We start from the raw sequence: 25288 nt of genomic DNA on the forward strand, positions 1-25288 counted from the left end.
CCCCCCCTCCCCATTCTGTCAGGATCCCTTGGCCAGTAGTGGTAGCCAGGCACCATGTAGTTATGGTCCCAGGGTACATGGGGCTGTGGCTGTGGTTCATGCAGACATTTAAGCCTATAGTCAAAATCATATGTAGGCCATATGGGGTCATGTAATTTAATGGTGTGTGTGTATGTGTGGCAGGGGTGTTACACACAGATTGGCAATAGTGAGGTCTCTGAATACACAATGACTAAAACTTAAAAGCAGATGCATAGTGAATCTGAGGTGTTTCTGACAGCACTTGCCTGTGTCGCACATTTCTTGGACAGAAAGCCGTTTTGAATGGAAGGTCCATGCTGTAAATTCATTTTTTTGACTCTTGGGTTACCTCCTTTCTCCTTTGCTCCAGATGAGAAGGCAATATGTGTGTCTTAGACGGCTGCTCAAAAGCTTTTATGATCCAAGACTCTGCTCAGCAAACTAGGAGTGGAACGCAAACTTAAGGAACAGTGTGATGCTATTAGCCTGGGTGACCCACGAGGCCACGGACTTCATGGGCTTCAAGCTCAATGGAAGCAGATTGGTCAGCACTTGAACAGTGAATGGTTCCGCCAAGTAGCTTCTTGCCCATGGACTCCAGGAGTGAGAGGGTATGGGGCAGGAGGGCGAAGGCTGAGTTTCTCTGCCTTTCAGGAGAGTCTGGGCACTGGAGGGGTGGGTGACTAGTTAATCTTTTGGTTGACCCTGGTGCAGTCTTTGGGAGAGTTGGAGGTGTCTTCTAACACCAAAGTTAAGGTTTAGGGGAAGGAGTTTGCAGAGGACTTCAAGGAGCCTTGGGGTGTAGTGTAGACACTATAATCAGGAGGCTAATATGCTGTCTCCTGGGGCCAGCCCTCCCCCCTTCCCCTCACCAGGACCTGTAGGTGTCTGTCTCTTAGATGGCGGGTTTGGTACCTGGTCTCTTCGGATGCTAAAGCCCATCACCCTGAAACCATCCATTGTGTTAGCTATACCACCAGTGGAAGGGCGACTTTTCTCTTTGGCTGGTGAAATCATCACTGCTTTGTAATTTGCAAAGGGCTTCAAATATGTAGGGAGGGTGCCTTAGTGGGCTATTAACTACAAGGTCAACAGTTCAAAACCACCAGCTGGTCCACAGGAGCGTCTTGAAAACCAAGGAGGGGGCAGTTCTACCCTATTCTTTAGTTGCTACAAGTCAATGGTAGTGTGTTTGGCTTAAGGTCAAATACGTAATTGTCGTTGAGATAACCCTCTTTAAAAGTCTTTATTTTCTTCCAGGTTTATTCTAAGGATAGTTACTGTAACTTCACAAACTCTGGATTTCCAGCTGAAGCTGAGGATAAAAATGATACAAATGAGGAACCAAACAAAGTCCAGAAAAGGAGGAGGGAGCGACTTCAAGACCAAGACCAAGGCTCTACAGTGATCTACCTGAAGGCCATCCAGGGCATCTTGGGGAAGTCAATGCCCAAAAGGAAGAGCGAGACTGCCACCAGGGCAAAACCAAGTACAGGAGCAGGTGCTGCCCACGAGAGAAGGCCAGCCAGGAATGTTACCGTTTTGGCTCGTCAGACAGAGCCAGAGCCAGCCCCAGAGGTCAGAGCACAGGAGGACCAGACCAGGAGCAGCTTCTTTAATACGAGAGTGGTTGTGGACACTCAGGAGAAACTCAGTGAGGAGCCCCTTCATTACCGGAGGACAGTCTTCGAGAGAGACATTTCCCCAGACTCTTCCCCGGACTCTTCCCCAGACTCTTCCCCACTACACCTTTCGAGAGGATGCAACTCCCCTTCAAAAACCCAGACGGTGAGTCAGTCTCAGCCACTTTATCTGGGTTGTCTTGTTCTTTTTTAAATCCATTCGATCGTTCTAGTTAATTCTAAGTGTTTTTAAATGCTTCCAATATTTTTTAAAGCAAGGCCCAGAATGCCGGTGACATAATGTGTTATGTATGCACTGGGCTGCTAACCAAAAAGTCGGCAGTGTGAAACCACCGGCTACTCTGAGGGCGAAAGAGGAGACTTTCTACCCCGTAAGAGTTAGTCTTGGAGACCCGCAGGGACAGCTGCCTGGGAGTGTCGCCATGAGCGGAATACACGCAATGGCAGTGAGTTTGGTTTTAGGAGTTGGGCCAGGAAATCAGTCCATGGTTCTGTCCCAATAGCTCTCAGAAATGCTCGTCACCCTCAGCTTCTCGTTATGGTAGGTGTTGTTGATTAGGGTCCAGTTCTGTAAGGACCTGTGCAAACAGAAGGGGACACTGCCCGGCCGGCCATGCTCCCATGTGCCGGGTGTCAGCCCGTTGCTGCAGTCCTGCGTCCTCCACTGTGCTGAGGGACTGCTGCTTTTCTGCTGACCAGCGACTTCACCAAGCATGAGGGCTCTCTCGGGACTGACGCTCTCCTGTCACGTGTCCAAGAATGTGAGGCAGTGTCACCGTCCTTGTTTCTAAGGGACATTCTGGCAAGACTGGGTGACAGATTTGCTTGCTCTTCTGGCAGTCCATAGTACTTGCTATTTTAAAAAAAAAAAAATTTTATTTGGGGTTCATTCAGCTCTTATCACAATCCATGCATCCATTGTGTCAAGAACATTTGTACATATATTGTCATCATTTTCAAAACTTTCTACTTGAGCCCTTGGTATCAGCTCCTCATTTTTTTCCCTCCCTCCGTCCCCCACCCTCCCTGCCTCCCTCCCTCCCTCCTTCTCTCCCTCATGAACCCTTGATAATTTATTTATATGTTTTTTTCTTTTCATGTCTTACACTGACTGATATCTCTCTTCTGTCGTCCGTCCCCCTGGGAGGGGGTTATATGTAGATCATTGCAAACAGTTCCTCTCCCCGCCTCCCCGCCCCCTTTCCCTCTCATTATTGGTCCCCAGGGGTTTCTTGGATTCCCTGTGTTTCCAACTCTTATATGTATCAGTGTACATGCTCTGGTCTGGCCTGATTTGTAAGGTAGAATTGGAGTCACGATCGTGGTGAGTGGGGTGGGGGGAGGAAGAACTAGAGAAAAGTTGTATGTTTCATCGGTGCTACACTGCACCCTGACTGGCTTGTCTCCTCCCGGAGACCCTTCTGTAAGGGGCTGTCCAATTGTCTACAGATGGGCTTTGATGCTTGATACCTGGTCCTATCGACGCCTCATGATCACTCAAGCTGGTGTGCCTCTCCCATGTGCTCTTGTTGCTTCTCAGCTAGATGGCCGCTTGTTTATCTTTAAGGCTTTACGACCCCAGACACTACAGTGAACCCTCGTTTATCGAGGTTAAACGGTTCTAGACCCTACCGTGATAAATGAAATTCCGCGAAGTAGGGTTCCTTATTTGTAAATCAAATATTTTCGTAGTTAGAGCATAGAGGACATGAAAAAACACCCTTTAGTCACCATTACACTCGTATTACCCAATTTATTAAACGAAAAAGGGAAAATACAGTAAAACATTTTGGACGTTACAATTATCATTTATTATTTATTATATTATTTATGGCATCAAACGTGTACAATATGAGCCAATCAGTGGCAGTAATGACAGAGCATGCGCTGTTAGGCAAAAACCGCAATAGAGTGAAGCCGTGGAAGTCGAAGCGCGAAGTGGCGAGGGTTCACTGTATATCTTTTGAAAGCCGGCCACCATCAGCTTTCTTCACCACATTTGCTCATGCATGCATTTTGTCTTCAGCAATGGTATCAGGGGAGGTGAGCATCATGGAATGCTGGGTTATTAGAACAAAGTGTTCTGTGTTGAGGGAGTATTTGAGTCAAGGCCCAATGTCCATCTGCTCCCTTCATACTTAACATGTAAATCTATTTACATAGATGTATTTCCCTGTCGTTATATTTAAACACATTTACACATGTACATGCCTGTATTTAGAGGTCCTGTGCCTCCGGGTTCTGCCTGCAGTACTTTGGGTGCTCCTTGTCATCACTGGTCAGTGCATCGCTTCTCCATGGTCTTCACTCGGTGTCTAGCTTTCACCTGCACCTGGGATGATTGAACCTACCCTGCTGGGTCAGGAGCACATAGTCTTCAACGTGGCATCTGCTCGTTAAGGCTTTTAGAGATCTTGTGCAGCAGATGTGCCGAATGTGATGGGTCACTTGATTTCTTGACTGCCGCGTCCATGATTGCTAACTGTGCATCCAGGTCAACGGAAATCCTCAACTTCAATCGCGAGTTCCCTTGGTTCAGCTGTGAGGGTTTTGGTGCTCAGTTCAGTGCTTTGTTTTAGGATTTATGTTGCTTATATTGTTTAGCATGTAGGTTTGACAGTGTAACAGTGACTTTAAAAACAAACAACAGATTCAACTAATTGGTCTTTCAAAAGATGGCTCCTCTCGTGTCAGGGGCCCTGGTATGATCCCTGTTGCTCTGCCACCCTTCAACAGTTTGTCTGACACTTACTCTGGGGGCCTCTGTGTACACTCCCACCCTCCCTTTATTAGAGACTGAGACGTGTGCTCCTGTGGGCCCATGTAAGGCTCGGCTCAGTAGCTGTGCTTTCTATTTGCTCACACCTCTTGGACAAGAATCTAGAAACCTGGACAGCCAGGAGTCAGGAAACGTGACTTCATTTGGGCAGAGTGGTATCTGAGGGAAACGACCATTTTTAACACCACATTGCTATAGAGGGACAGCGTTCCACCCCTCTGCCCAGCCTTTCTTAACTACTGCTCCTCAGAGGCAGCCCCTTTGTGTTTCGCTCTTCCATTCATATTTCTAACTAGCTTTGTACTTTTGACTGGCTCTGTCCATTTTAGGCACATGTTGACTCCCTACTTACGGAAGATGAGAATTCAGTTCTTTTAAGCAGCACCCGAATCTACAAACACATTCAGTTCCCCATCTGTCTGCAGCCTCCCATGAAGTTATATAATTTTCACTAGTTCAGCATTTCAGGTCAATGTTGCTATCATTGTTTGCACCCGAGTTACCTCGTATACTGACCACATTTCCTTTTGTTTTAAAACTTGACGTGAACCACAGCTTTGTTATGTTTCTTTAGTTTTCTTTCTACCCGTCCCTAATTGATCTGCCAGGCTTGCCAGCGCCTTCACCTCTTCTCAGTCCACCCTCTTTCCCTGGAGGCCTCCCCCCGGAAGCCCTCTGCTGTCCCGCCTGCTCCGCACTGCTGGCACAAGTCTGTGTTCTGGGGTCAGTCTTTGGAATTTTGTGGTCTCTCATGTTTCTTGATCTTTGGTTACTCTTATTGATGGTGATGTATATTTGGCATCGACACTTTTGAGAAAGGCTGAGTGGCGGTGAGGGGAAACTTCAGTGTCAGAGATTGCCTTTATTTTACTCCCAACTGGGTTGCAAGTTTGGCTTTGGAATTCTAAGTGGGGAATTTTCTATGGAATTTTGAAGGCACCGTTTCTTGGTCTTTTAACTTGCTGTGCCGCGTCGCTGTCTGGAGCTGTTCTGATTTGGTCTTTTGTAAAACTTCCTCTCTGGATTCCAGAGGTCAGAGGTTTCACTGACCAGCCCGCTGTTCTGGGTGTTCGGTGGTGCTTCCCGTCTAGACACCTCGCGTTGTCTCTCGGGGGCAGTTCTTGACGGGCTTGGCAGGTGCTTCTTCCACACGTGTCCCTCTTTCTGGGCCTTCTGGATTTGGAGGCTGGACTTTCAGGCCTCGTCCTCTCGTGTTGTACTTTATAGGTGCGTGCCTTCTTTCTCATCTCTCAAACTGCTCTTCTGGCCAACTGTCCATGTTTTACTGTCACGGAGCTCTTTCGTTTTCTGAGGATTCACCTTTTTAAAAAACAGTAGCATCTCTGCCCTCGTTTCATCTCATTTCTTTTTAGAAATTGTTTTTCTTTTTGCTGTGTCCTGAGTATGTTGACCCTCTTTCTTCCATGTTGGAAGCTCTGGGGCTGTGTGTGATGGTCACATGGGTGGAGTGGGTGGATGTGCTGGGTGCCTAGAGACTAAAGGTCAGTTATTGGTGGTTATAGAAGGCTGAGGGGAGTGAGTGATGGGGGGGCTGTTGCTGAAGGGAAAGACCCTTGGGGTGGGTTAGGCTTTGAGCTCCTAACTCAAAGGTCTGCAGCCCAAGCCCATCCGCTGCTCCATGGAGAAAGGATGAGGCGGTGGGCTCCCTGTACGTATAGGGTCCCTGTAAGGTGACGTCAACTCAGCAGTGGTGATTCTGGGAGTTGGGAGCGCGTTCAGAGAACCCTCCATTTCACTCTCTTCCAACAACTTTCTGTGAGCATGGAGAGAGTCTCCAGGGATCCGACTGGTCCCCACAGCTTTCTCTGGTGCGCTCCTCATTTAACCTGACAGGTCCCACCCTCTGGAAGCCTGAGAGGAGGGTGTGGCCCCGGCAGGGCCCCGCTGTCTGAGGGCCGGCCCTGCCGTCGGTGTGCCTCAGTGCTGGGCTAGGATAGACACTCTGCAGGCTCTGCCAGTTCTTTTTCCATCTGCTTTTTAAAACAGTTTTAAATCATTTTATTGGAAGCTCCTACAGATATGACATTCTGTAGTTCCATCACATTGAGCAATGTTGTACAATTGCTACCACAATCCGTTTTAAAACAGTTTCTTTCTTCTTGAATTCTTTGATATCATCTCCCCTTTATTACCTCCCTTTCCCACCCTAGCCCCCAGGAACCCTTATTTATAATTTTTTCCCCTGTATAGTTTTTTCTCTTTTGCCATATCTCACACAATCCAATATATCCATTCATATGCAATTCTGTTCTATCCCTACAGTGGGGGTTATACAGTCATCAATGCTATCTGCTCCCTCTTCCCCCCTCCCCTCCCTCTTCCTGTACATCAGGGAACCAGTACTCCTCTTACTGTTTCTGAAGGGTTATTTATCTTGGCTTTCGTGTACTGAGCTATTTTAAATACACAAATAAACATGTGCAAATCCAACATGATTGACTAGGTAAAGCAATAAAAACCATAATATTATGGGGAGGAACTATTAACCAGAGGATACTTAAACGTGGTTCATCAGTGCCGCAGCACACCCTGGATTTATCATCCCTTCTGAGAGGGACTGTCCCATTGTCTTACAGTTGGGTTTGGGTCTCTTCCCCTCCCCCCCCATGGATCTGGCCGTGTGTGGCTGACTTCTGCTAGCTCATGCTCACAAAGGCGGTGTGCTTCTTCCATGGGGCTTGCTTTGCCGCTGCTTGCTTAAAAGGGTGTCAGGAAGAGTAAGGTAAATGCATCTCTTGGAGTCATCCTTAGCCCAGAAAAAGTCTGGGAAGTTTCTTACTTTTCCCTCCTCTGGAATGCCATGTTTGTGTGTGATCTGGGTGGCTATTCTAATTTTTGCTTTCCTTTCCTCCAGCTTCTGTTGGGAGGGGAATTCAACTCCACACCAACCCAAGGTCGATTGCCACAAGGCAGACTTCAGGCATACCTCCCCCTCCAGTGGCCTTTATCCTATCCCAATGCCAGCCGCCCCCCAGGGCACTCTGCTTTTCTGGGTTCAACACTTCATTGCAGTGACCACGCAGAACCCACAGACAGTAGGCAGGACTGGGGTTTACCAGCCAGGATGGAAAGCATTCAGGATGCAGTCTTTGGTCCCCAGCAGGGACTCTCCTTATCCAGCCACCAACTATCTCTGTGGTCCTCAGCCTCTCCATCACATGGTGCCTTGGCCTCTGCCCCTACTGGCCAGGAAGCCCGCCTGTCCTCTCCCGCAGGGTCTCAGCGGCACAGCCCTTCTGCGCTCTCGCCTGGCTCCTTTGCTCCATGCCATGGTTTCTGGGCCTCGGCCTCTGTTGCCCTGGTCTTGGTCTCCACCACTTTAGGCAAAGAATGTGCTCTGCTGGTGGCTCTTTGTCCCTGATGGTCCCAGTTTTCTCTTCTCTAGTTAGAGTCCTCTGCGACTTATTTGCATAGTCTGGCTCAGTCACTTGGTGGCTGTTAGGAGTAGGTAATTTCATTTCACCATACTCTTCAATCTATCGGTTTTTCTTCTGTTTTCTTTCAATGTCTTCAACCTGACCTTCCAACATTTCTATATGTTTCTACATGCATATTTTTAATATCAAAAAGCTCTTTTTAAAGCATGTTTTTCAATGAGCTCCTCTTGTTTCTGATGGTAACAGCTAGAGTTCATGTTCTAAAGATGGTAGTAATAGTATTTTCCCCTTCTTGGGTTTTTTCTCTTTTTTTGGTCTGTGTCTCCCCTTAGTTGTGTTTGAATGGTTTCTTTTGCTTCTCTTCCTGTGGGCTTTGCTCTTTCTGTGAAGTACTAACCCAGAAGCAGCGACCCTCCAGTCAGCTCTGACTCCTGGGGACCATGCCGCATGTGCGGTGTGTGTGGGGAGACCTGCACTTCATAGGGCTTCCATAGCTGATGTTTCCGCCCTAGATCACCAGCCTGGCTGCCAAGGCTCACAAAATGTGTGAGCCTGGTTCTGTTTACCTGTCATCTGTTGGTGGGCATTTGAGCTGTGGCAACTAGTTCCTCAGGGAACATTGGTGCCCAAGTAGCTGTTTACATTCTTGCTTTCGGGACTCTTGGGGGTGTATGATCCTGGAGGTCCGGGATGCTGCCCGGGAATGTGTGTTTTCAACAAGTGCCCCAGGTGATCACGAGACAGCCAGAAGAGCCTCGTCTGCCTTTGCTCGGACTTGGAGTGCTTATTTTTATTTGAGCTTTTTAGTATGGGAACTTTTTCCCCCAGCACGTAAATTATAACTTCTGTGGTAGTTAGGTTTTTTTTTATTATTATGGAAAATTTTAAACATTTATGAAAGTAAACTCACACCCCCACTATCATGACCTCAGTTCTACCTTACAAATCTGACTAGACCAGAGCATGTACACTGCTACAAATAGAGCTCACAACACAGGGAGTCCAGGACAGATAAACCCCTCAGGACCAGTAATGAGAGTAGAGACACCAGGAGGGGAAGGGGAAGGTGGGGGGGAGAAAGGGGGAATAGATCACAATGATCTGCATATGACCCTTTCTTAGGGGGATGGACAACAGAAAAGTGGGTGAAGGGAGACAGTGGTTGGTGTAAGACTGGGTGGTGGTGGAGGTCTTTATAAATGATCAAGGGTCCATAAGGGAGGGAGGGGGGATAGGGGGAAAATGAGCTGATACCAAGGGCTCAAGTAGAATGAAAATGTTTTGAAAATGTTGATGGCAACATATGTACAAATGTGCTTGACATAATGGATGTACATATGGATTGTGATAAGAGCCGTAAGGGTCCCCAATAAAATGATTACATAAAAAAAAGTAAGCTCACACCCTTTACTCATCTTCAATATTAACTCTGTGGCCAGGTTTGACTTGTTTTATCTCCTTTAATTTTTAACAAAGCTACTTTGGGGTGAGCCCCATAGGGCTACTGGGCAGAGTTAATCTGCTCACCCTCAGGTGTGGCCCAGGGGCAGAGGGACTCCCTGAGGGGAAGGCAGCACAAAAGGGACCCTGTGTAGACTCAGGGTGAAGCAGGGACTGCCATCAGTGCCAGTCCTGTGAGCACCGAGGTAGGAGGGGGGCCCAAAGCTTGGACGTGAAGCCAGAGAGCTGCGTGGGCTCTTTCTCGTTGGCCTGCTGTGCTTCTTTCTGTCCGTGATCTCCAAGTCGCTCTGCCCCTGCACCTCTGGCAGGCAAGCAGGAGCGGGTCATGGCGGCAGTGACTCCTACCTGCCTAGGTTGTGTCTGCTCATTCTCTCCCGTTTTATGTCTATTCCTTATTTTCCCCTGAAATGTTTTGAAGCAAATCCTACGTACTGTATCACTTGGTTCAATTTCAAAGTATCTCTCTAAAAGATTTAAGATTTTCAAAGTAATTGCCTGTTTTGTGGCACACAGAAATAGCCTTAATATCATCAAGTAGGCATTTTAAATTTCCCTTTTGTTTCATGATTGTTTTCATTTGAAACAGGATCCAAAGAGCCACATGTAACAATTTCCAAGTCAGTTAGACCACACTCAGGTTCCTTTTCTCTCTCTCTTTTTTTTTGAGGTTGGCAGTTCAAACCCACCCGCTATCTCAAGGGAGAGAAATGAGGCAGTCTGCTTCCATAACGAGTGACTGTGCCAGAACCCTAAGGAGCAGTTATCCTCTGACCTGTGGGGTTGCTTTGAATAGAAATGGAGCCCGTGGTTCTAGGAGTTTGGGATACATTGTTGGAGAAAACAACTATTTTTAACTTTGTATAACTCACATTCTAGTAGCAGTAAGCTGGCTTAATGCAGTGTGGAAGTGTTCCCATTGCTGCTGTTGTCTACTTAATGGCTTAAAACTGCTCTCTTACCAGGTTTGCGTGTTGTCAGTCAGGAGTGCAAAAAGTTCTAGCCTGCTCTCATTTTGGGGTCCTCACAGTGCTCAGTGTGGATATTGCAGGAATTACAGTCATCTGATAGCCCTGCTGAGCCGGACGTCCAAGTTGTTGCTCATTGGCTGGCAGCTCAGCTGGACTTGGACCCGCACGTCACTAGGCCAGCACGGTGTGTCAGCGTGGCTTGATTTCTCGAGTCACGTTTTGAATCTCCGTTATGTGGTGGCTGACTTCCTTCTCCGACTGCACAGTGGCAGTTAAATACGGCACCATTCTTCTACGTTCCATGGCTAACGGGTGTGGTGGGGGAGGGGGCATTGACCCCAGCAGTTGGGGAGGAATCTAGTATTTTGAACATACTGGACACCTGTTAGCCGTGAGGTGTGCTGGGCACTGCTTTTCTCTGACATTCCCAATCGTATGTTCTAGAGAGCAGTTTTGCTTCAGTGCGATCACTCCCAGAGGAAGAAGTGCAGGTCTAACTGTGCTTCTGAGAGGCTTTCTGAGCCCGTGGTCGCAGGTTTCTGTTGGGACTACTCCTCGCGCTGACTGCAGTATCAACCGGGGCTGGTGGTGTAGAACTTGTAAGGAACCGGGTGACAGCAGAGCTGCACCGAGGCCAGAGGCCGGAGCACCGTGTCATTGGTGGGCATTGCTGACCCGGGTGTGTTTTCTGTCCTGCAGGAGAAATCCAGGAAGGTGGTCATGCTGGGGGACTCCTCGTCAGGAAGCGACTGGTCCGATGTAGACGAGGTCTCCGCAATCAGGTTCTCTCAGGAGGAGCCGGTCTCTCGGAAGCTCGCCACGCTTCCAGAGCCCTTGCCCTTGGCCACTGACTATGTCATGTACCCCCCGCATTTGTACAGCAGCCCGTGGTGTGACTACGCCAGCTACTGGACCAGCAGCCCCAAGCCCTCCAGCTACCCCTCCCTGGGCGGCAGCAGCAATGGCACCTCCCAGGCCGGGAAGAGCAGCTGGAGCCTCCTGAGCGATTACTCCCCCAGCTCTACCGTGAGCTCCCAGCACACAACTAGAGACCTGGAGCCCACGGAGGAGGGCAGGTCTCAGAACACGCGTTCATTTCACTTCTCCACGGGTTTGGAAGATGAGGAGGTGAAGGGGAAAAAAACATTCCAGGAGACATTCCAGGAGGAGAGCCCAGCGCGTCCGTGTGTAGAATACACCTCCAGCTCCCTGCCAAGTAGCCGCAGGAAGCCGAGCCTCGAAGAGGGCTTCATTGACACCCATTGCCACCTGGACATGCTCTATGCCAAGTTGTCTTTCAGAGGGACCTTTACCAAGTTCCGGAAAATTTATAGCAGCTCCTTCCCGAAGGAGTTTCAGGGCTGCATCTCTGACTTCTGCGACCCTCGGACCCTCACAGACCGCCTTTGGGAGGAGCTGCTGAGAGAGGATTTGGTTTGGGGGGCCTTTGGCTGCCACCCTCATTTTGCACGTTACTATAGTGATACTCAAGAAAGAAATCTTTTGCAAGCTTTAAGGCACCCCAAGGCTGTGGCATTTGGGGAAATGGGCTTGGATTACTCTTACAAGTGTACCACACCTGTCCCTGAACAGCATAAGGTAAGGAGGGTCTTTTAGTTTGCTCGTGATTTTCATTTTCATGGCTGAAACTTAGCATCATGGTTTTCTCTCCTCTTGGAACCTCGCATCCGGATCCTGTAGGTGCCGTCTGTCGTAGTCACTGCAGTGCCTCTGGTTGTGTAGCTTCCTTGTGTAGAGGCAGGACAGCTACCATGTGGCTGCTTCCCCTCTCGTACAAGTATCAGCACGTTCCCTCTCTCCTCCTTGTTTTTATTCTGACTCTTAAAGGTGCTCATCGATTCCGTGTGGAAAACAAAAGGGCAATGAGCAGATCAGTGCTCCTTCCACCAGAGATGAGCACTTCCATCACAGTCACCATTTGCCTTCTGAGACCTGAGCGTGAAGAGTCAGCAGGGCGAGAGGAGCTTGGCATTTTGGGTGGGGGCTTCTGATTGGAGGGTTTGCCTGCCTGTCGCATAGGTCAGGTCTGCTGCAAGTCCCACGTGTCTGCGGTACCTCTGGGCTGGCCTCAGTCCTTCCCTTCCACGGCAGTGCTTGTGCTGCCGTGGATCTGCCGGTTCACTCTGAACTAAAAGGGATTGCCCCAGACTCAACAGGCACGCACTTCTCAAAGAGCTTCTACTGACCCCATGACTGCGGCCCTTCATAAACCTTTAGGAGATAAGAGATTCCAGTTTGAACACAGTGATCCATGGCAGCCAATAATTGTGTAAGGCTTAATGGCTCATTTAAACAAGAAACAACTTTAGATTCCTGGCACGTCTCAGGCAGGTTTTTTCAGATCAGTCAGCGAGGTTGACCAGTTCCTGCTGAGCCCCCTCCAGCTCCTGGCGACCTGGTGGAACTGCTCTCTCCAAGGCACCCCTGGTAGGATACACCCGCCTTTTGGTTAGTGCTCTGGTGTTCAACCCAGAGACTCAATTCAGAATAGAGTGCTTACTGGTAGACATTTTGACCTAAGGATTTGTATTCAGACAGGTAGATAACATTTTGTGTCAATTTCCCATCTTTGACTTTTATCTAATGAGTTCTCTATGGGTTGTATTTCTGTTCAGAATTAGGTCTCTCTTGTAAATTGAAATCATTTCCTCTCTCGACTGGCTTTTATGGCACCAGGTAGGTGTGGTACAGAAGAAAGAACAGTGCAGAAACTCCTGGAGAAATGCTTCTCCCAAGGTTACTGGAGAGAGGAAGTGGGCTCTGTAAGCCCCTGCCATCAAGCCTGTTTTGAGTCTTGGTGACCTTGGGGGACAGTTGGGGTCTCAGTCTGCCGGTCTTAGGGGAGCAGACAGCTTCGTCTTTCTCCTGGTAGTGGCAGGTAGTGGCTGCAGTTAGCAGCCCAACAATTAGTGCACATGACGCCTGCTCAGCGCCGGAATATGCTCCCTTTGTCACAGTATTCTTGGCATTCGTGGAGTGCTGGTGGTATTGAATCTGCAGACACGAGTCCACGGGCACACTGCTAGACAAGTGAACTTGACGTTGTCCAGGCTGCTTTGGTTTGGTGGGGTGGACTGAAAACTGATGGTGAGGTGCGAGCTGTTGGGAGGAGAGCTGATGGGGAGAAGGGAGCAGAGAGGAAGTAGGTGCCTTACACTTGACTTTGATCTACAACCAGCACCAGAGTAACGAAGGGTGGCCACCGCAGCTCCTGGCTGCAGTCAGCCCTGAGCTGCATCACTTCTCACTGTGTCCCGTGGAAGCACCGTCTCTGGCCAAGGGATAATGTTGCAGACAGATCTGACTCATTTTAGGAGAGAGCTTTATTTCCTAATTGTGGCTTAATATTTTGTAGAAGGATTGGAAAAGAGAAAAAGCAAAAGATTCGGGGTAAAGTGGGTCATTATCCTCCTACCCAGAGAAAACCACTGTTCACTTTCCCCTTGCTTACCTGTGTGTTCACAGAAAACATCCTGTAATTCCTGATAATGGAGTCCTGGGTAGTTCAGGTGTACCCTGTGCTCGTCAGCCAAGAGGAAAACGAGAATCCGTTGGATCTGGGGCCTGGGAGCCAGGGGCACGAGCACTCCTTCCTGCCTCTGCAGCTAGTCGTGTTTGACTGGAACGAATCATTGAAGCAATGAGCTGGGCCGCCCTCAGGAGACTGAAGGACTGGGGGGGGGGGGGGCACCTGAGCTAGGTGCAGCCAGAAGAGGGGGCTGACACGGGCATTCCCCCGGTTCACGCTCTGCCAGCTTCCTGGCGGTCACACCAGCTCCTAGCTCCGCTCGCCTCTGAAATCCAGGCCCAACCTCTACCTGCTATGAGTCTTCCTTCTAGTTTTACAAGGAGTTTGTTTTTGTTTTAACTTGGATGTCTTGTAGCAAGCATTATACACTTGACGTTAACATTTCTTGTAGGTGATAAAGGGTATCTTGCAAATAACGCTTAAGGTCAAGGAGACATGTGGACACGCGCTTTTTAATGGGGAAATTTTTAGAAGTTGAATGTTATTTTTACTTGTGAATGTTTTCCTGTATCATTAACTATATTCTGAAAAATACATTTTAACAGCCTTGTATCGCATCCTCCAGGGTTGCACAGGTGGCCCTCCCTATGCCCAGACCACCTGGATGCAGCCAGCCTGCGAGCAAACATAGCTGGCCGGGGGGTGGGGGTGGGGGTGCGCGTGGAGGAGGTCAAAGCAGCACCTCAAGCCTCAGGAGGGCTAAGTGCTGGTCATGCAGCGCACTGCCGGCACTGCCACACTGCATTGTGCGTCAGGTCCAGAGACCTGGTGAATACCCTGCCGTGGCGGTGTTGGTGAGGGAGGGGCTGTGGATCCTACAAGGTGATACAAGGGCTTGCTTAGCTAGCCGCAAGCACAGCCTTGTAAAAGTTGCTGTCTCTGGGCACTGCCTGCCTTTGTAGGAATCCACGAAAGAGGGCAGGTGGGTGGTTGCAGTGGAGCGGTTCCGTGGGAGGGCTGTCGCTGACCGTGGTTGCAGGATCCATCGGGGTGGTTGAATTCTGGCAGCCCTGCCGGTCCCTGTTCCCACCATCTCCTTCGAGAGGCTGGACTCTGGAGTAACTGACTGGGCATAGCCCTAACTAACCCGCCCGGTTTGCCCCTCTGACCCCCAGGTATTTGAGCGGCAGCTCCAGCTGGCCGTGTCTCTGAGAAAGCCTTTGGTGATCCACTGCCGGGACGCTGATGAAGACCTGCTGGGCATCCTGAAGAAACGCGTGCCCCCCGACTACAAGATCCATAGGTGAGGCGCCGGGACACCTGCAGGCAGGTCCAGTAAACCAGCTCACGAAAACCCAGTGAGGAGAACAGCAGTAACAATGTGTCTCTGGAATATGTGTGTCTATTAAAGAAGTACTAGCCCTTTTCTTAATGAAGCTTTAGGTTGAGCCATATTAAATTTCTGCTACTGGGCCGTTTTTTTTGAAGTTGTGAAACTTCGGACTTCATATGCTTTGGCTTGTGGTCCCCGTCCTGGGTGAAAGGCGCAGATGGAGTCTCAGTTCCCGCTCAGTACACAGAGAACATGAACGTCCAGTGTGTGTTGTGCCTACATGGCATTTTGGGGTTCATTACTGTGCAGGCACTGGGCATTGGCTGGATCTGGGGACACCTGGGAGGCACTGTAAGGAGACAGATGCCAGCCAGGACCAAGGTGTGCATGAGAGTCTGTCTAGGGAGGTGGGGTCTGCAGGTGATTGGGTGTGGAGGTGGGGCCTAATTGTTGAAACAGGAGTCCAGCACCCAAACTAAGTCCTGGTGGGTGGGAAGGGTCTTGGGACCCACACACCGCCACGCCGCGACACAGGCCCTCTGCTCGCCGGAGACTTCCCGCCTTTGTTCTGGCCATCGTGAACAGCAGTGGAATGGGTCTGAGCCAGCTGCTGTGGCTGGGGGGCCCTGAACCCTCAGACAGGTCAGCAATATATGTTGCACCAAGAGCGTGAACCAGGTGCAAAATGGGAAGAAAATTTGGGTGCAGGACCACACATTTATATAGCTTCCTTCCAGTTCCTTTAACGGCAGGGACATCGGTTTACATAGTGTAATTGCCATTTAAGGGGGGCAGTTTTAAATTTGACCTTGAATGTCCTAAGCCTGCCCTGCCCATGTGTCCTCACTGTTCCCCTGGTGATGGCCCTCTGCCCTGCAGTGTCACGTGGATTGGTGAGTGCTCCAGCGGGTGCCGCTGTGGGCATTGCTGTGGGGCAGCCCTTGTGTCTCGTGTGTTTATTGTGGGGTCTTTCCCTCGGATGCAGTCTTGTCCGTTTCTAGGAGTTTTCCCCAAAGAAAGAATGTTGAGGGGCAGTCTGTCAGAAGGAGCTGGGGGAGACTGAGAGCCCTGATCTGGCATTGTCACCCCGCAGACATTGCTTCACTGGCAGCTACCCGGTCATCGAGCCCCTGCTGAAGTACTTCCCCAACATGTCTGTGGGCTTCACAGCAGTCCTGACTTACTCCTCCGCGTGGAAGGTCCGGGAGGCCCTACGACAGATCCCGCTGGAGAAAATCATCGTGGAAACCGATGCTCCCTACTTTCTCCCTCGCCAGGTAGGGGTGCCTTCAGGCCGAGCTGGGGCACTGAGGAGGGAGGGTGGCCCAGCCAGAGCCCCAGTGACTCCAGATCCCACCCTTGTCCGTGTAGCTGTCCCCTCGTTGCTCTGCAGAACCCCAAGTTTAGGGGGACGAGAAGCTGAAGGGTAACCACTCTCTTCCAGGCAGTGCAAAGCCTTACCCTGTAGTCCAAGGAAACGTGGGACCCTGCTCACCCAGAGCCCCCCCATGACTAGGACTCTCCCTGCACCTGCAGGTAAAGGGGTCTCTACAGGGTAGCCCCAAAGAGGTCCTTGCTGGGGAAGGGACAGGGAGGGAATCCTTTGTCATGGTCACGCACGCACGGAAGGTACGGTGATGTTCTGAATGCTTGATGTCTTCCAGGTTCCCAAAAGCCTTTGCCAATATGCCCACCCGGGCTTGGCCCTGCACACTGTACGAGAGATTGCCAGGGTCAAAGACCAGCCACTCTCCCACACCTTGGCCACCTTACGTGAGAACACCAGTCGCCTCTACAATCTTTAAGCAAGTGTGCAGTTAAGGAGTGGCCCCGAAAAGGTTGTAACATGCACATGTGGTTTTCACAGACTGGCACGCGCTCTGGCTGCTGCATTTCCCATGAGAGAGCGCACACTGGAGGAGCAGGCGAAGTCCGCTCTGTCGGGCCAGCTTGGTTTGGACCCTTCCTTCTTCCTTTCTCTCTTCAGGCTCCAGGGAGGCACAGGCTGGGTCTGAGCGTGGCCTCTCTCCACATCTAGGGTGTGTTTTTTCGGAGCGTCCATTGCAATGGAGGGTACCAGGATAGAACGTGTGCCTCAGAACCTCTTCCTAAGGCTTCTGCTCCCAGTGGGTGGGGTGGGTGAAGGGTGGGGGTGGGGGTGGTGCTGCCCTTGATGTCATCAGGGCCTTGCCTCCCAGCGACAATGCTTCAGGGCAATAATGAAGAAGAGTCTCTTATAAAGGTATGGCGAGATTGCCACTCCAAATCCCTGTCCTCCGAAGCCTTTGCTTTTTAGCAGTCATGGGTGTGACTTGACTCGTGGTTCTCAAGCCTAAAAACGACCCCCCAGGTGAGGAATCCCTGGAGGAAATCCACTGGAGAGCCGCCTTTGGAGGAGCCGTAAAGCCATCTCATGCAAAGCAAGAGGACTCTGGCTGCTGGTCTCGGTAGCTCCACTGCCCACATTGTGGTATTTGAGAGAGGGGCTATTCACTTGTGTGTCCGTTGGCCGCCCTGGTTGAGGGGGCATTTGAGTGGGAGGACCCCACAGGATGTAGTGCTTCTACCCAGAGAAGTTCCCAGGACTGCCCCTTGGGTGTGCCCCTTCACAAGGTTCCACCGCAGTAGACGCTACCTACTTGTTGGGATCCGAGGGTCAGTATCTCTCTGCACTGGTTTTGCTCCCTTCTGGAATATTGGTGCAAGAGTATACCTGTTTCACCCCATGTGACAGCCCCTCATGTCCTACCCAGGTGCAGAGGGGCAAATTCGTTTAATTCTCCAAAGCTCTTCCTGACAGCCGTGCCTCCTCCCCTGCCCCCACTCACCCACACGATATTGCCTTTGTAGAACAAGCAGGCCCAGTGCCTCTGAACATCGCAGACACCGCTGACCTCTGATTTGTCTCCCTCGCTTTGACCTGCTCTGTGTTGTCCTGTGTGTGAGACGCGAGAGCTTCTTCAGCTTGTGAGCAGCCGTGTCGTCTGCCGTGCTGAGTCCGCCGCCGCTCCGGGCGCTGGTGCCTGTGAGGGCGTATTCGTGCACACCCAGAGCCTGTGAGGGGCGGAGAGACGCTGGTGCACTTCATCTAGACGGGTCCTTCACCCTGGTTCCCACCAAGGACAAGCTCGCTGCCTGTCTCTTAGATAAGAGTCCAGTAACCCGCGGAATAAAATCTGTTGTTTGTTGTCGCTCTTTGAAGGTACGGGTGAGCCTTATCAGTGAAATTAGAGGAGTTCCCGGGTGACGCACAGTGTTAATACTGAGCATTTGAGGACTGGCCAGGAGGTTGGTAGTTTGAATCCATCCAAAGGCTCCTCAGAAAACTGCCCCATTGGTGATCTTCTGGAGGTCACAGCTTAACCTATGCAGCAGTTTCTCTGCACACATGGAGTCCGATCAGCTCTGTGGCAACCAAGAATGTGAGAAGAATGGGTTGGGAGGAGTTGGGTGGGGGGAAATTAAAAAAAAAAAAAAGAAGAATGGGTTTAAGAAGTCACATCTGGCCTGCCAGTCAGGCCTTGATTCACTGTCAGTCTTCCAGTTTGGCTGTGCTGCTACCTCTGTGTGCCTCAAGTTTGCCAGTGTGGGGGTCAGCTGAGTTCTGTTGGGGAGATTTGGGCTTGCTAACAGTTGCTAAGTGCTGTATTGTCAACTGCAGCATAGTCATCCCCATAACACAACATCTTTATGGCCAAACTGCCTGCCCCTGAAACCAACTTGTCCTGGGTTAGAAGATGAGAAATGGTGACTCCGTGGAGGTCTCCAGCCCTCTGTTGTCCCCCTTCCAAGGACAAACAGGGTGCTATACATACCTTTGTCTTGAGGGTGACCATTCATGTGCTGCTAGACAGTGTAAGACAGTGTAACATGACCTGGGAGGGTGTGGAAACCCCTTGCTTTTTACTTCACTTTCGAATGGCTGATTTGACTGTTGTTGTGCTACTGGATGACCCTGTATCCCTGCCTCCCCAATTTGGCCATCTCTTTCCGAAAGTAATGCAGTGGGTCCTCTAGCCAACTTCCACGCTTCCTCTCTCTCTATTGCTCTGAGTGATACACGGTGGCTCAGTCTGGTTATTGGCCAGTGCTGGAACCCGACACTCCAAATGCTTGGGGACATTCTCAAGTACACAGTGCCTCTAACAGCAGACCGAGGCAGGTAAGAGTATGAGGCACCATGCTTAGGACTCGCCTTCAGAAGAATGATCAGTGAGCAGCATATGGGTACTATAGCAAAGTGTGGTGCAGAAATCAAATAGCAGGGTGACATTTGATGTCTCAAAGGCTTGTCTTAGCACAAGGAGCCATCTCAATGATGTGTCAGCCTAGTCCAGGTGGAAGGAACACACCAGCCAGTGTGATCCAAGGATTACGAATAGTAAAATCCATGCTCAGAGGAGAAATTGTATTAAAACTTTAAATTTGTTTGCAAAAGGTTCAAGAGTACATTTCAAAGATGTTTTCAGGTGATGGTGATGTTTCCATGTTGCGTGAGCCACAGCATGGGTGGGTCATTGTGCCTCTAAGGCTGTGCCTGGTGGCCACAGTTTTATTTGAGACACAGCCCCTGAAGCCTTCTAGCAATGGGGCTTTTTGCAGATTGTGGCTGTTGTCCCGCGGTCCCTGCGAGGGTTTTTGAGCATACTGGCCCGGCTCACGTTCCTGCTTGGGTGCCTTGGCAGTGCCTGTCTTTGTGGCTTTCTTGTCTGCTGCCGGTCTGTCACCACAGCCTCAGACATGCTAGCCTACACTAAGGTGTCAGTGGTGCATGGCGCTCCTCTCAGAAGGGCTGGCGTCTCAACTGGGATTTTGTTGTGATGGGGTTGGGGCGGTGTTATGGGACCACCTACCTGGTACCTCTGAAATACCCAAAGCCGCGGCCAGCTTTCCTCACCCTAGGGCAGGCAGCTGCTGCACCAGGCCTCAGCAGGAAGGGTAAGCCTCGCTGTTCCAACCCTGCCTGGCGCTGGCCAGCAGCCACTGGTGTGCCCCGCTGGGTGGCTCCAGGAGCCCTGGTGGTGCAGTGGGTGAGACTCCAGCTGCTAACTGGGGGACCGTTTCAAGGCCACCAGCTGCTCTGACCGAGAGACACGGAACTGCCTGCTTCCACCGATCCACGTCCTCAGGATCTGGCACAGTTTTCTCTGATGTAGAAGGTCACTGAGCCAGAATCGACCTGGTGGCAGTGGGTTTATGTGTGTATCCCTTGATTATCTGTTGGCTTCATTTGGGGTTCTAAGCATGCACACCTGCCTTGCGACATATCCCTGCCTCCACATTTTTTTAATTGTTTTATTAGGGGCTCATACAACTCTTATCACAATCCATACATCAATTGTGTAAATCCCCACATTTATTATAGACCAAGAACTGTGTGTTTTAAGATTTTTTTCTTCCAGTGAAATTTCCCTCTTTGGTGGAATAAATTCCCGTTTTGAACACGAAACATGCAGTGTGAATATTTATTGACCACCTGAACTTGTCCAGGGGTTCTTGACAAAGAACCCTAACTGCAGGATAGGGAGGAAAACGGAGAGCAGGGTCCGCCTGTGGGCTGTGGTCACTTGTCAGTTGGCGCCTCTGAAAAGAAGTCAAAAGTCAAGTCCATTATCCTGCCCAGTGGCCTGAGGTGATCTTTGTCATGTGAGGGCAGTGGGTCATGGCTGGGCACACTGGCCTTGGCATTAGAAGACGGGGATTTGAGTTGGCTTGTGTGGCTGTGGGGTGGCGGGTAGAAGCTGCATCCCTGAGGCACGCTGCTTACTTTGCATAGTGTAGCCTGTGCTTCCAGAGCCAGGGATTTGGACACAGGACAAAGTTGGGCGGTAGCTTTGTTACAAGGAGATTCTAAGCAAAGTTTGCTTGGCTGTGAAGCCTGTTCTGAATGTGGTGGGCACCAAGGCACTTTCATACCAAGCAGCTTCCCCCTTCGAGTTGGAGGGGCGGCAATCCAATGCAGCCCCAGAGTGAAGGTGCTGTTCTTGAAACAGTGCTCACCCCCGCGGTCATCGGGAAGGAGGCCCTTGATGCTGTTTGTGAGATCGTGGAGGCAGAGAAGACGTCTGTCTCCCTGAGGGTGACCAGGCTCCCACCTTCCTGTAGGCCAGGGCTTACCTTGGTTGCCTTCCCAAAGGATGTCCTGGAGGAACTTGTCTAGGGCCCGGCCATGCTCCCCGTACTGAGCTACTGACACCTTGATTCCAATGTCAAAGGGGACATTGAACTGGGTGGAGGGGAGAGAGAGGAGGCAATATCTGTCAGGTTATAGGTCCCTAACCCTGCCTCAACTATCAACCCCTACCCGAAGGATGCAGTGCCATGTCTGTCTCCTAGGCTCAGCTTCTTGCCCCACCCCCACGCCCTAGCCCCCTGCAGCTGTAGAGGACAAAAGGCCTGGCAGGGAGCTTCTCTGTCCTACACTCCCATCTCCTCTGTTTGTCTCCGCTGCCCTCAGAGGAGACCCCCATGAGGCCCTTTCTTGGCCTTGCTGAGGGCGGCCAACCCTGTTTGTATCTCCCCGCTTGGGAAGGAGGGTCCCAAAGCTCTGTTTGTCGCCTACACCAACTTGTTTTCTTCCTTAGGAGGCAAGAAGGCACTTTGTCTGCTGGTGGCGCTCAGTCACTGACATGTTTGGGAGCCCCTGGTCATCGCTGTCCACCTGCCCAGGAACAGGAAGTCTTATCCCCACTTACTTGTAAAGCAGGAGAGGCCGAGAGGTTAGATGTCTTGCCCAAGGACCCAGGACTTAGTGGCCAAAGGCTGTAGAGTGCAGGACTCAAACTCACCCAGCCCGAAGCCTCTCCTAGTCCAGGCCTTGGCGAGCACCTCCCTCCATTGCCACCCTGCATTGAGCATCCCTCGGGGCAGCTCTGGGTACAATTCCTGTCTTACAGTGAGCAACGGGCACACAAAAGTTATTCCAGCAGCAAATGCTCTTTGGTGACTGTTTTTTGAAAATTCTCTCCTCCCCTCCCTTTGTCTCTGTCTCTCCCTCCTCCAGTCCCTGGGAGTCCGTTTGATGAAAACTGCTCTCTCATGCACCCACAGGCTTATCTGATGATGGAGCAGCGGATAAGAGGCAGCATTTGGGGGGGGGGGGGCTTAGGTTTCCCCTCTTGAATAAATCATTTTTCTCCTCCCTGCTCCATGGGCTGATCCCGGGAGCTCTGATCTGATAGTGCTGGTGGCCCTTCATCTGGGAACGTGCTGTAGGAGTGGCAGGGCGTGCTGTAGGAGTGGCAGGGCGCACTTTGGAAGGCCCTTCCCTCTGGTGGTCAGCATCCTGCCTGCTCTGGGACTGCGTGAGTGCGTGCGTGCGCCTGTGTGCGTGGGGTGAAAAGTGGGTAGGGCTTGGTCTCAGAAGTCTTGTAAGCCAGGCGCCCCATTTGGGGGAAAGTTGTGAGGGGAGAAGAGGAGAACGGGAGAGGGGTTGGGGGGCACCCTGCCCTGGGAGGGCTTTGGCAGATGAGCAGAGGCAGAGCTCCTGTGGCTGGGCCTGCGCCTTAGGCCCCCCGACTCCGGCATCTGGCAGTGTGGACTGCCCCCAAACCAGCTCTCCTGGAGACTCCCCAACCACCCCAATCCTGCTGGGGCCGGGGGGCCTCAGCCTCCCAAACCTCTTCCCGAGGGATCTGGGCCGCTCACTGGAAACACTCCCAGGTTTCAAATGAGGGATTCTTCTGGCCATTTAAAATCCCTGGGGGCTCGTTCTTCCTGTGGAGGGAGGGTCTGGGAACACCTCTAGCTAGGCTCTGGCCGGAGCAGAGAGGAGAGTTGGAGCTTCGGGACCCTGGGGTGGGTGCAGCTTCTTAGCAGCTGAAGAAGAGAGGGAGGTGAGTCGGTGAAGGGAAGTCCGCGTGGGGCTTCACCAGGCATCTGCTTGTGAACGCGGGCGTAACAGCCGCCTGACTGGGTTCACAGGTGGTGTAGAGTGATCTGTGTTTCCCAACTTAATTGTCCTACCTCCGCCCCCTTTACAGAAAATAAAAATGCCCTAAAACGTTTGGTCCTGTCACCCATGACCCAGGAGAAAGTGGCAGTCCTGGAGGGCGAGGAAGGAGCATGCTCTAGTTCCCTCCGGCAGCCTTGCCCCTTTTACAAGGGGCAAAAGGGTCTGCCAGAGCAATCGCCCCCCCAGAGGCTCGGCAATGTCACTGCCGTCACAGTGCCCCAGGGAATTCTGAGGTGGCACCACCGGAATGCTTGTACAAAGCCATTCCCCGAACCACCCTGCCAAGGAGCACTTTCCAACTCCTCTTAGCCGTCCCCGGGTTCCCAGGCTCTGTAAGCGCTCACAGGAGCACAAGGCCTCTTCGTCATCCTCCTCCTCGGAGCAGCTGGTGGGTTTGACCCACCGGGAACCAATTACTCTCCCAATCCTGAGCCACCGGTATATAGTCTGCTTCACGCGAGATGAGTCAGAGAAGACCGGATGGGGCCCTGGTCAACAGGTGAGGTTGCCCACTGCTCTGTCTTTATAAGTACCCCCAAATTAAGGCATTAGAGCCCATGGGCTAAAACTGTGGGGTTGGTTTGTTTTGGGGGGGGCTAAGAGGGCAGGAACCACCCTCCGTGGGACCAGCGGTTAGTACCTGCAGGTTGTCTCCCAGCCCCTGGAAGCTGCACAAGGGCTGGCTCTCGGCCTGCAGATGCTTGCCTGTCCCCAGCCCGTGGTGGCAGTCACTTCTGGCACACCCCCGTCCCAACATTTCCACTCCAAGTGGACCAAGAGCCCGGTGCAGAGCTCAGCTACAGTTTCATGCTGCTTTCTCATTTGGGGGCAACTTTAAAACAAGCCCCTGTGTATAGTCACCGCTACCCCCCCATCCCCCCTTCACAGCTCGCTCGCTCCACCACAGCAGCCCACACCCACACCCTGGAGGTACCACCTGGATTTCCACGTCCTCTGCCCCGTCCTCGTCCTCCGGACTCCCACCTTCAGGGCGCAGCCGGCCTTCCACCGCTCGGGCCTGCAGCTTGCCTGCTGGTGTCTTGGACTCCTTTCTCTGTGGCTGGAGGAGATGCCCCCTTTAGGGTCTGCTACTGCCAGCCAGAATGCAGACCTGGCTGGAGCCCAGAGGAGGGGACCCATTGCCTCAGGTCACACAGCTGGTTGCTCCATATTAGGCAGGGTTGGAATGAGATGCCCCGAACTGCCCACCCCCAATAATGTGTGCTTGTGGAACCATGGGGAGGGAGCACCTCACCTGCACTTTGGGGTGTCCGGGGCTCAGGAAGCTGGAGCCTGCCCTGGTCAGGTCCACCCAGAGCACACTGAGGAGCAGCAGGACGCAGATGGTCCCCCGGGAGAGCATGGTCACAGGTGGGCTGAGGAGAGAGAGGCACCCGCCCCAGCCTTCACTCACCTGGAACTCTGCCTACTCAGTAGAACAGCTCTCCCCCCTCCTTCCCCAATTAGGAGAGGCTGGAAGGGGAGTGGCTCTGTCTTTCCTAAGTCTGGTGGGGGTAGAATGTGGCCACGGGGACTGACTGGTCACCTCAAGGGTGTAGGTCCCAGGCCCTGAGGCTGTGCCCAAGGACGCTGGGGGTCAGGGCCGGGGAGGGAGTGCCAGAGCTGGGTTTCGGCTGTTCCTGAGCTGAGCTTTGTTTCCGTGGCCCTCCTGAGGCCCAGCGACGTGGAGGGAGTGGCCGGCTAGCAGCCCAGCAGGGAGCTAAGCATTCTCTCTCGCTAAGCCTAAAAATTAGCACCAGGTGTTAGAACTTACCTGCGGTTCCTGGGAGAAGTGGTGCCTGCTGCCAGGGCCGCCTTATGTAGGAGTCTCAGGTGGGTCCCCAGGGTCAGTCTTGCTTCTGTGGGCTGACCTGCATTCCTCGGGAGCTAAAAAACGCTCTTGCTGTCCGGATAGAAATCAACAATGGAGGTCAGAATGCCCGGCGAGATTCTTAGGTTGGTGCGGCTAGCGAGCCTGCCCAGCTGTCACTGGCAAACAGCAGGAGGTACTCTGGGGGCAAGGGCCTGGCTTTTTAGGGAGGGAGGAGGAGGGGTGGCGCTTGCTGGGGTCTGCTCTTGGCTTGTTTGCTGGGTGTACGTGCGTGCGTGTGTGTTAAGTCTTGCCCCTTTCTGGAATCCCTTTGTCCCTTGTTAGAATGCGGTGACAGCTATGAAGAGATCTCCCAGGCCTTTTGTCTCAGACTCCTCCGTCCCCTTGGCCACGGCTGCCTGTCCCTGCGG

At 51.8% G+C, this 25288-nt stretch overlaps 2 protein-coding genes and 1 long non-coding RNA gene across 5 annotated transcripts in view; 2 read left to right on the forward strand and 1 right to left on the reverse strand.

Annotated features, from left to right (window-relative positions):
- Positions 1-17224, forward strand: part of TATDN2 (TatD DNase domain containing 2) — a 27237-nt gene extending 10013 nt beyond the window's left edge. The window contains exons 3-8 of one of the 2 annotated variants that reach the window (XR_006680040.1): positions 1282-1809; positions 10970-11869; positions 14936-15063; positions 16187-16370; positions 16538-16629; positions 16758-16848. Coding sequence is in view for 1 of the 2 variants with exons in the window: in XM_030885585.2 (XP_030741445.1) it covers positions 1282-1809; positions 10970-11869; positions 14936-15063; positions 16187-16370; positions 16758-16898 (1881 nt within the window). In the remaining variant the exon portion in view is untranslated. Of the gene's footprint in view, positions 1-1281; positions 1810-10969; positions 11870-14935; positions 15064-16186; positions 16371-16537; positions 16630-16757 lie in introns of both variants that reach the window. The other variant, XM_030885585.2, reaches the window with a different exon arrangement.
- A 46-nt stretch (positions 17225-17270) lies between these two features.
- On the forward strand, positions 17271-20542 carry LOC123521659. Its single transcript, XR_006680049.1, has 2 exons — positions 17271-17540; positions 17944-20542. It is a non-coding gene; the product is annotated as an uncharacterized LOC123521659 (long non-coding RNA).
- Positions 20543-20544: 2 nt separating this feature from the next.
- On the reverse strand, positions 20545-25245 carry GHRL (ghrelin and obestatin prepropeptide). Of its 2 annotated transcripts, none has more exons than XM_013004527.2 (5): positions 24822-25245; positions 24303-24423; positions 23985-24101; positions 21211-21319; positions 20545-20676 (listed from the first exon to the last, which is right to left on the reverse strand). In XM_013004527.2, exons 2-5 carry the CDS (start codon positions 24408-24410, stop codon positions 20657-20659), a joined length of 354 nt encoding a protein of 117 aa, XP_012859981.1. In that variant the 5' UTR covers positions 24411-24423; positions 24822-25245; the 3' UTR covers positions 20545-20656. The 2 variants fall into 2 exon arrangements, with proteins under 2 accessions (XP_012859981.1, XP_045145953.1); XM_045290018.1 differs by having other exon boundaries at positions 23985-24107; positions 24822-25237.
- Between the last annotated feature and the right edge of the window lie 43 nt (positions 25246-25288).

This window comes from Echinops telfairi, unplaced genomic scaffold (genome assembly GCF_000313985.2).
Source record: "Echinops telfairi isolate 266 unplaced genomic scaffold, ASM31398v2 ScPeMD7_31;HRSCAF=116, whole genome shotgun sequence".
Classification (NCBI taxonomy): domain Eukaryota; kingdom Metazoa; phylum Chordata; class Mammalia; order Afrosoricida; family Tenrecidae; genus Echinops; species Echinops telfairi.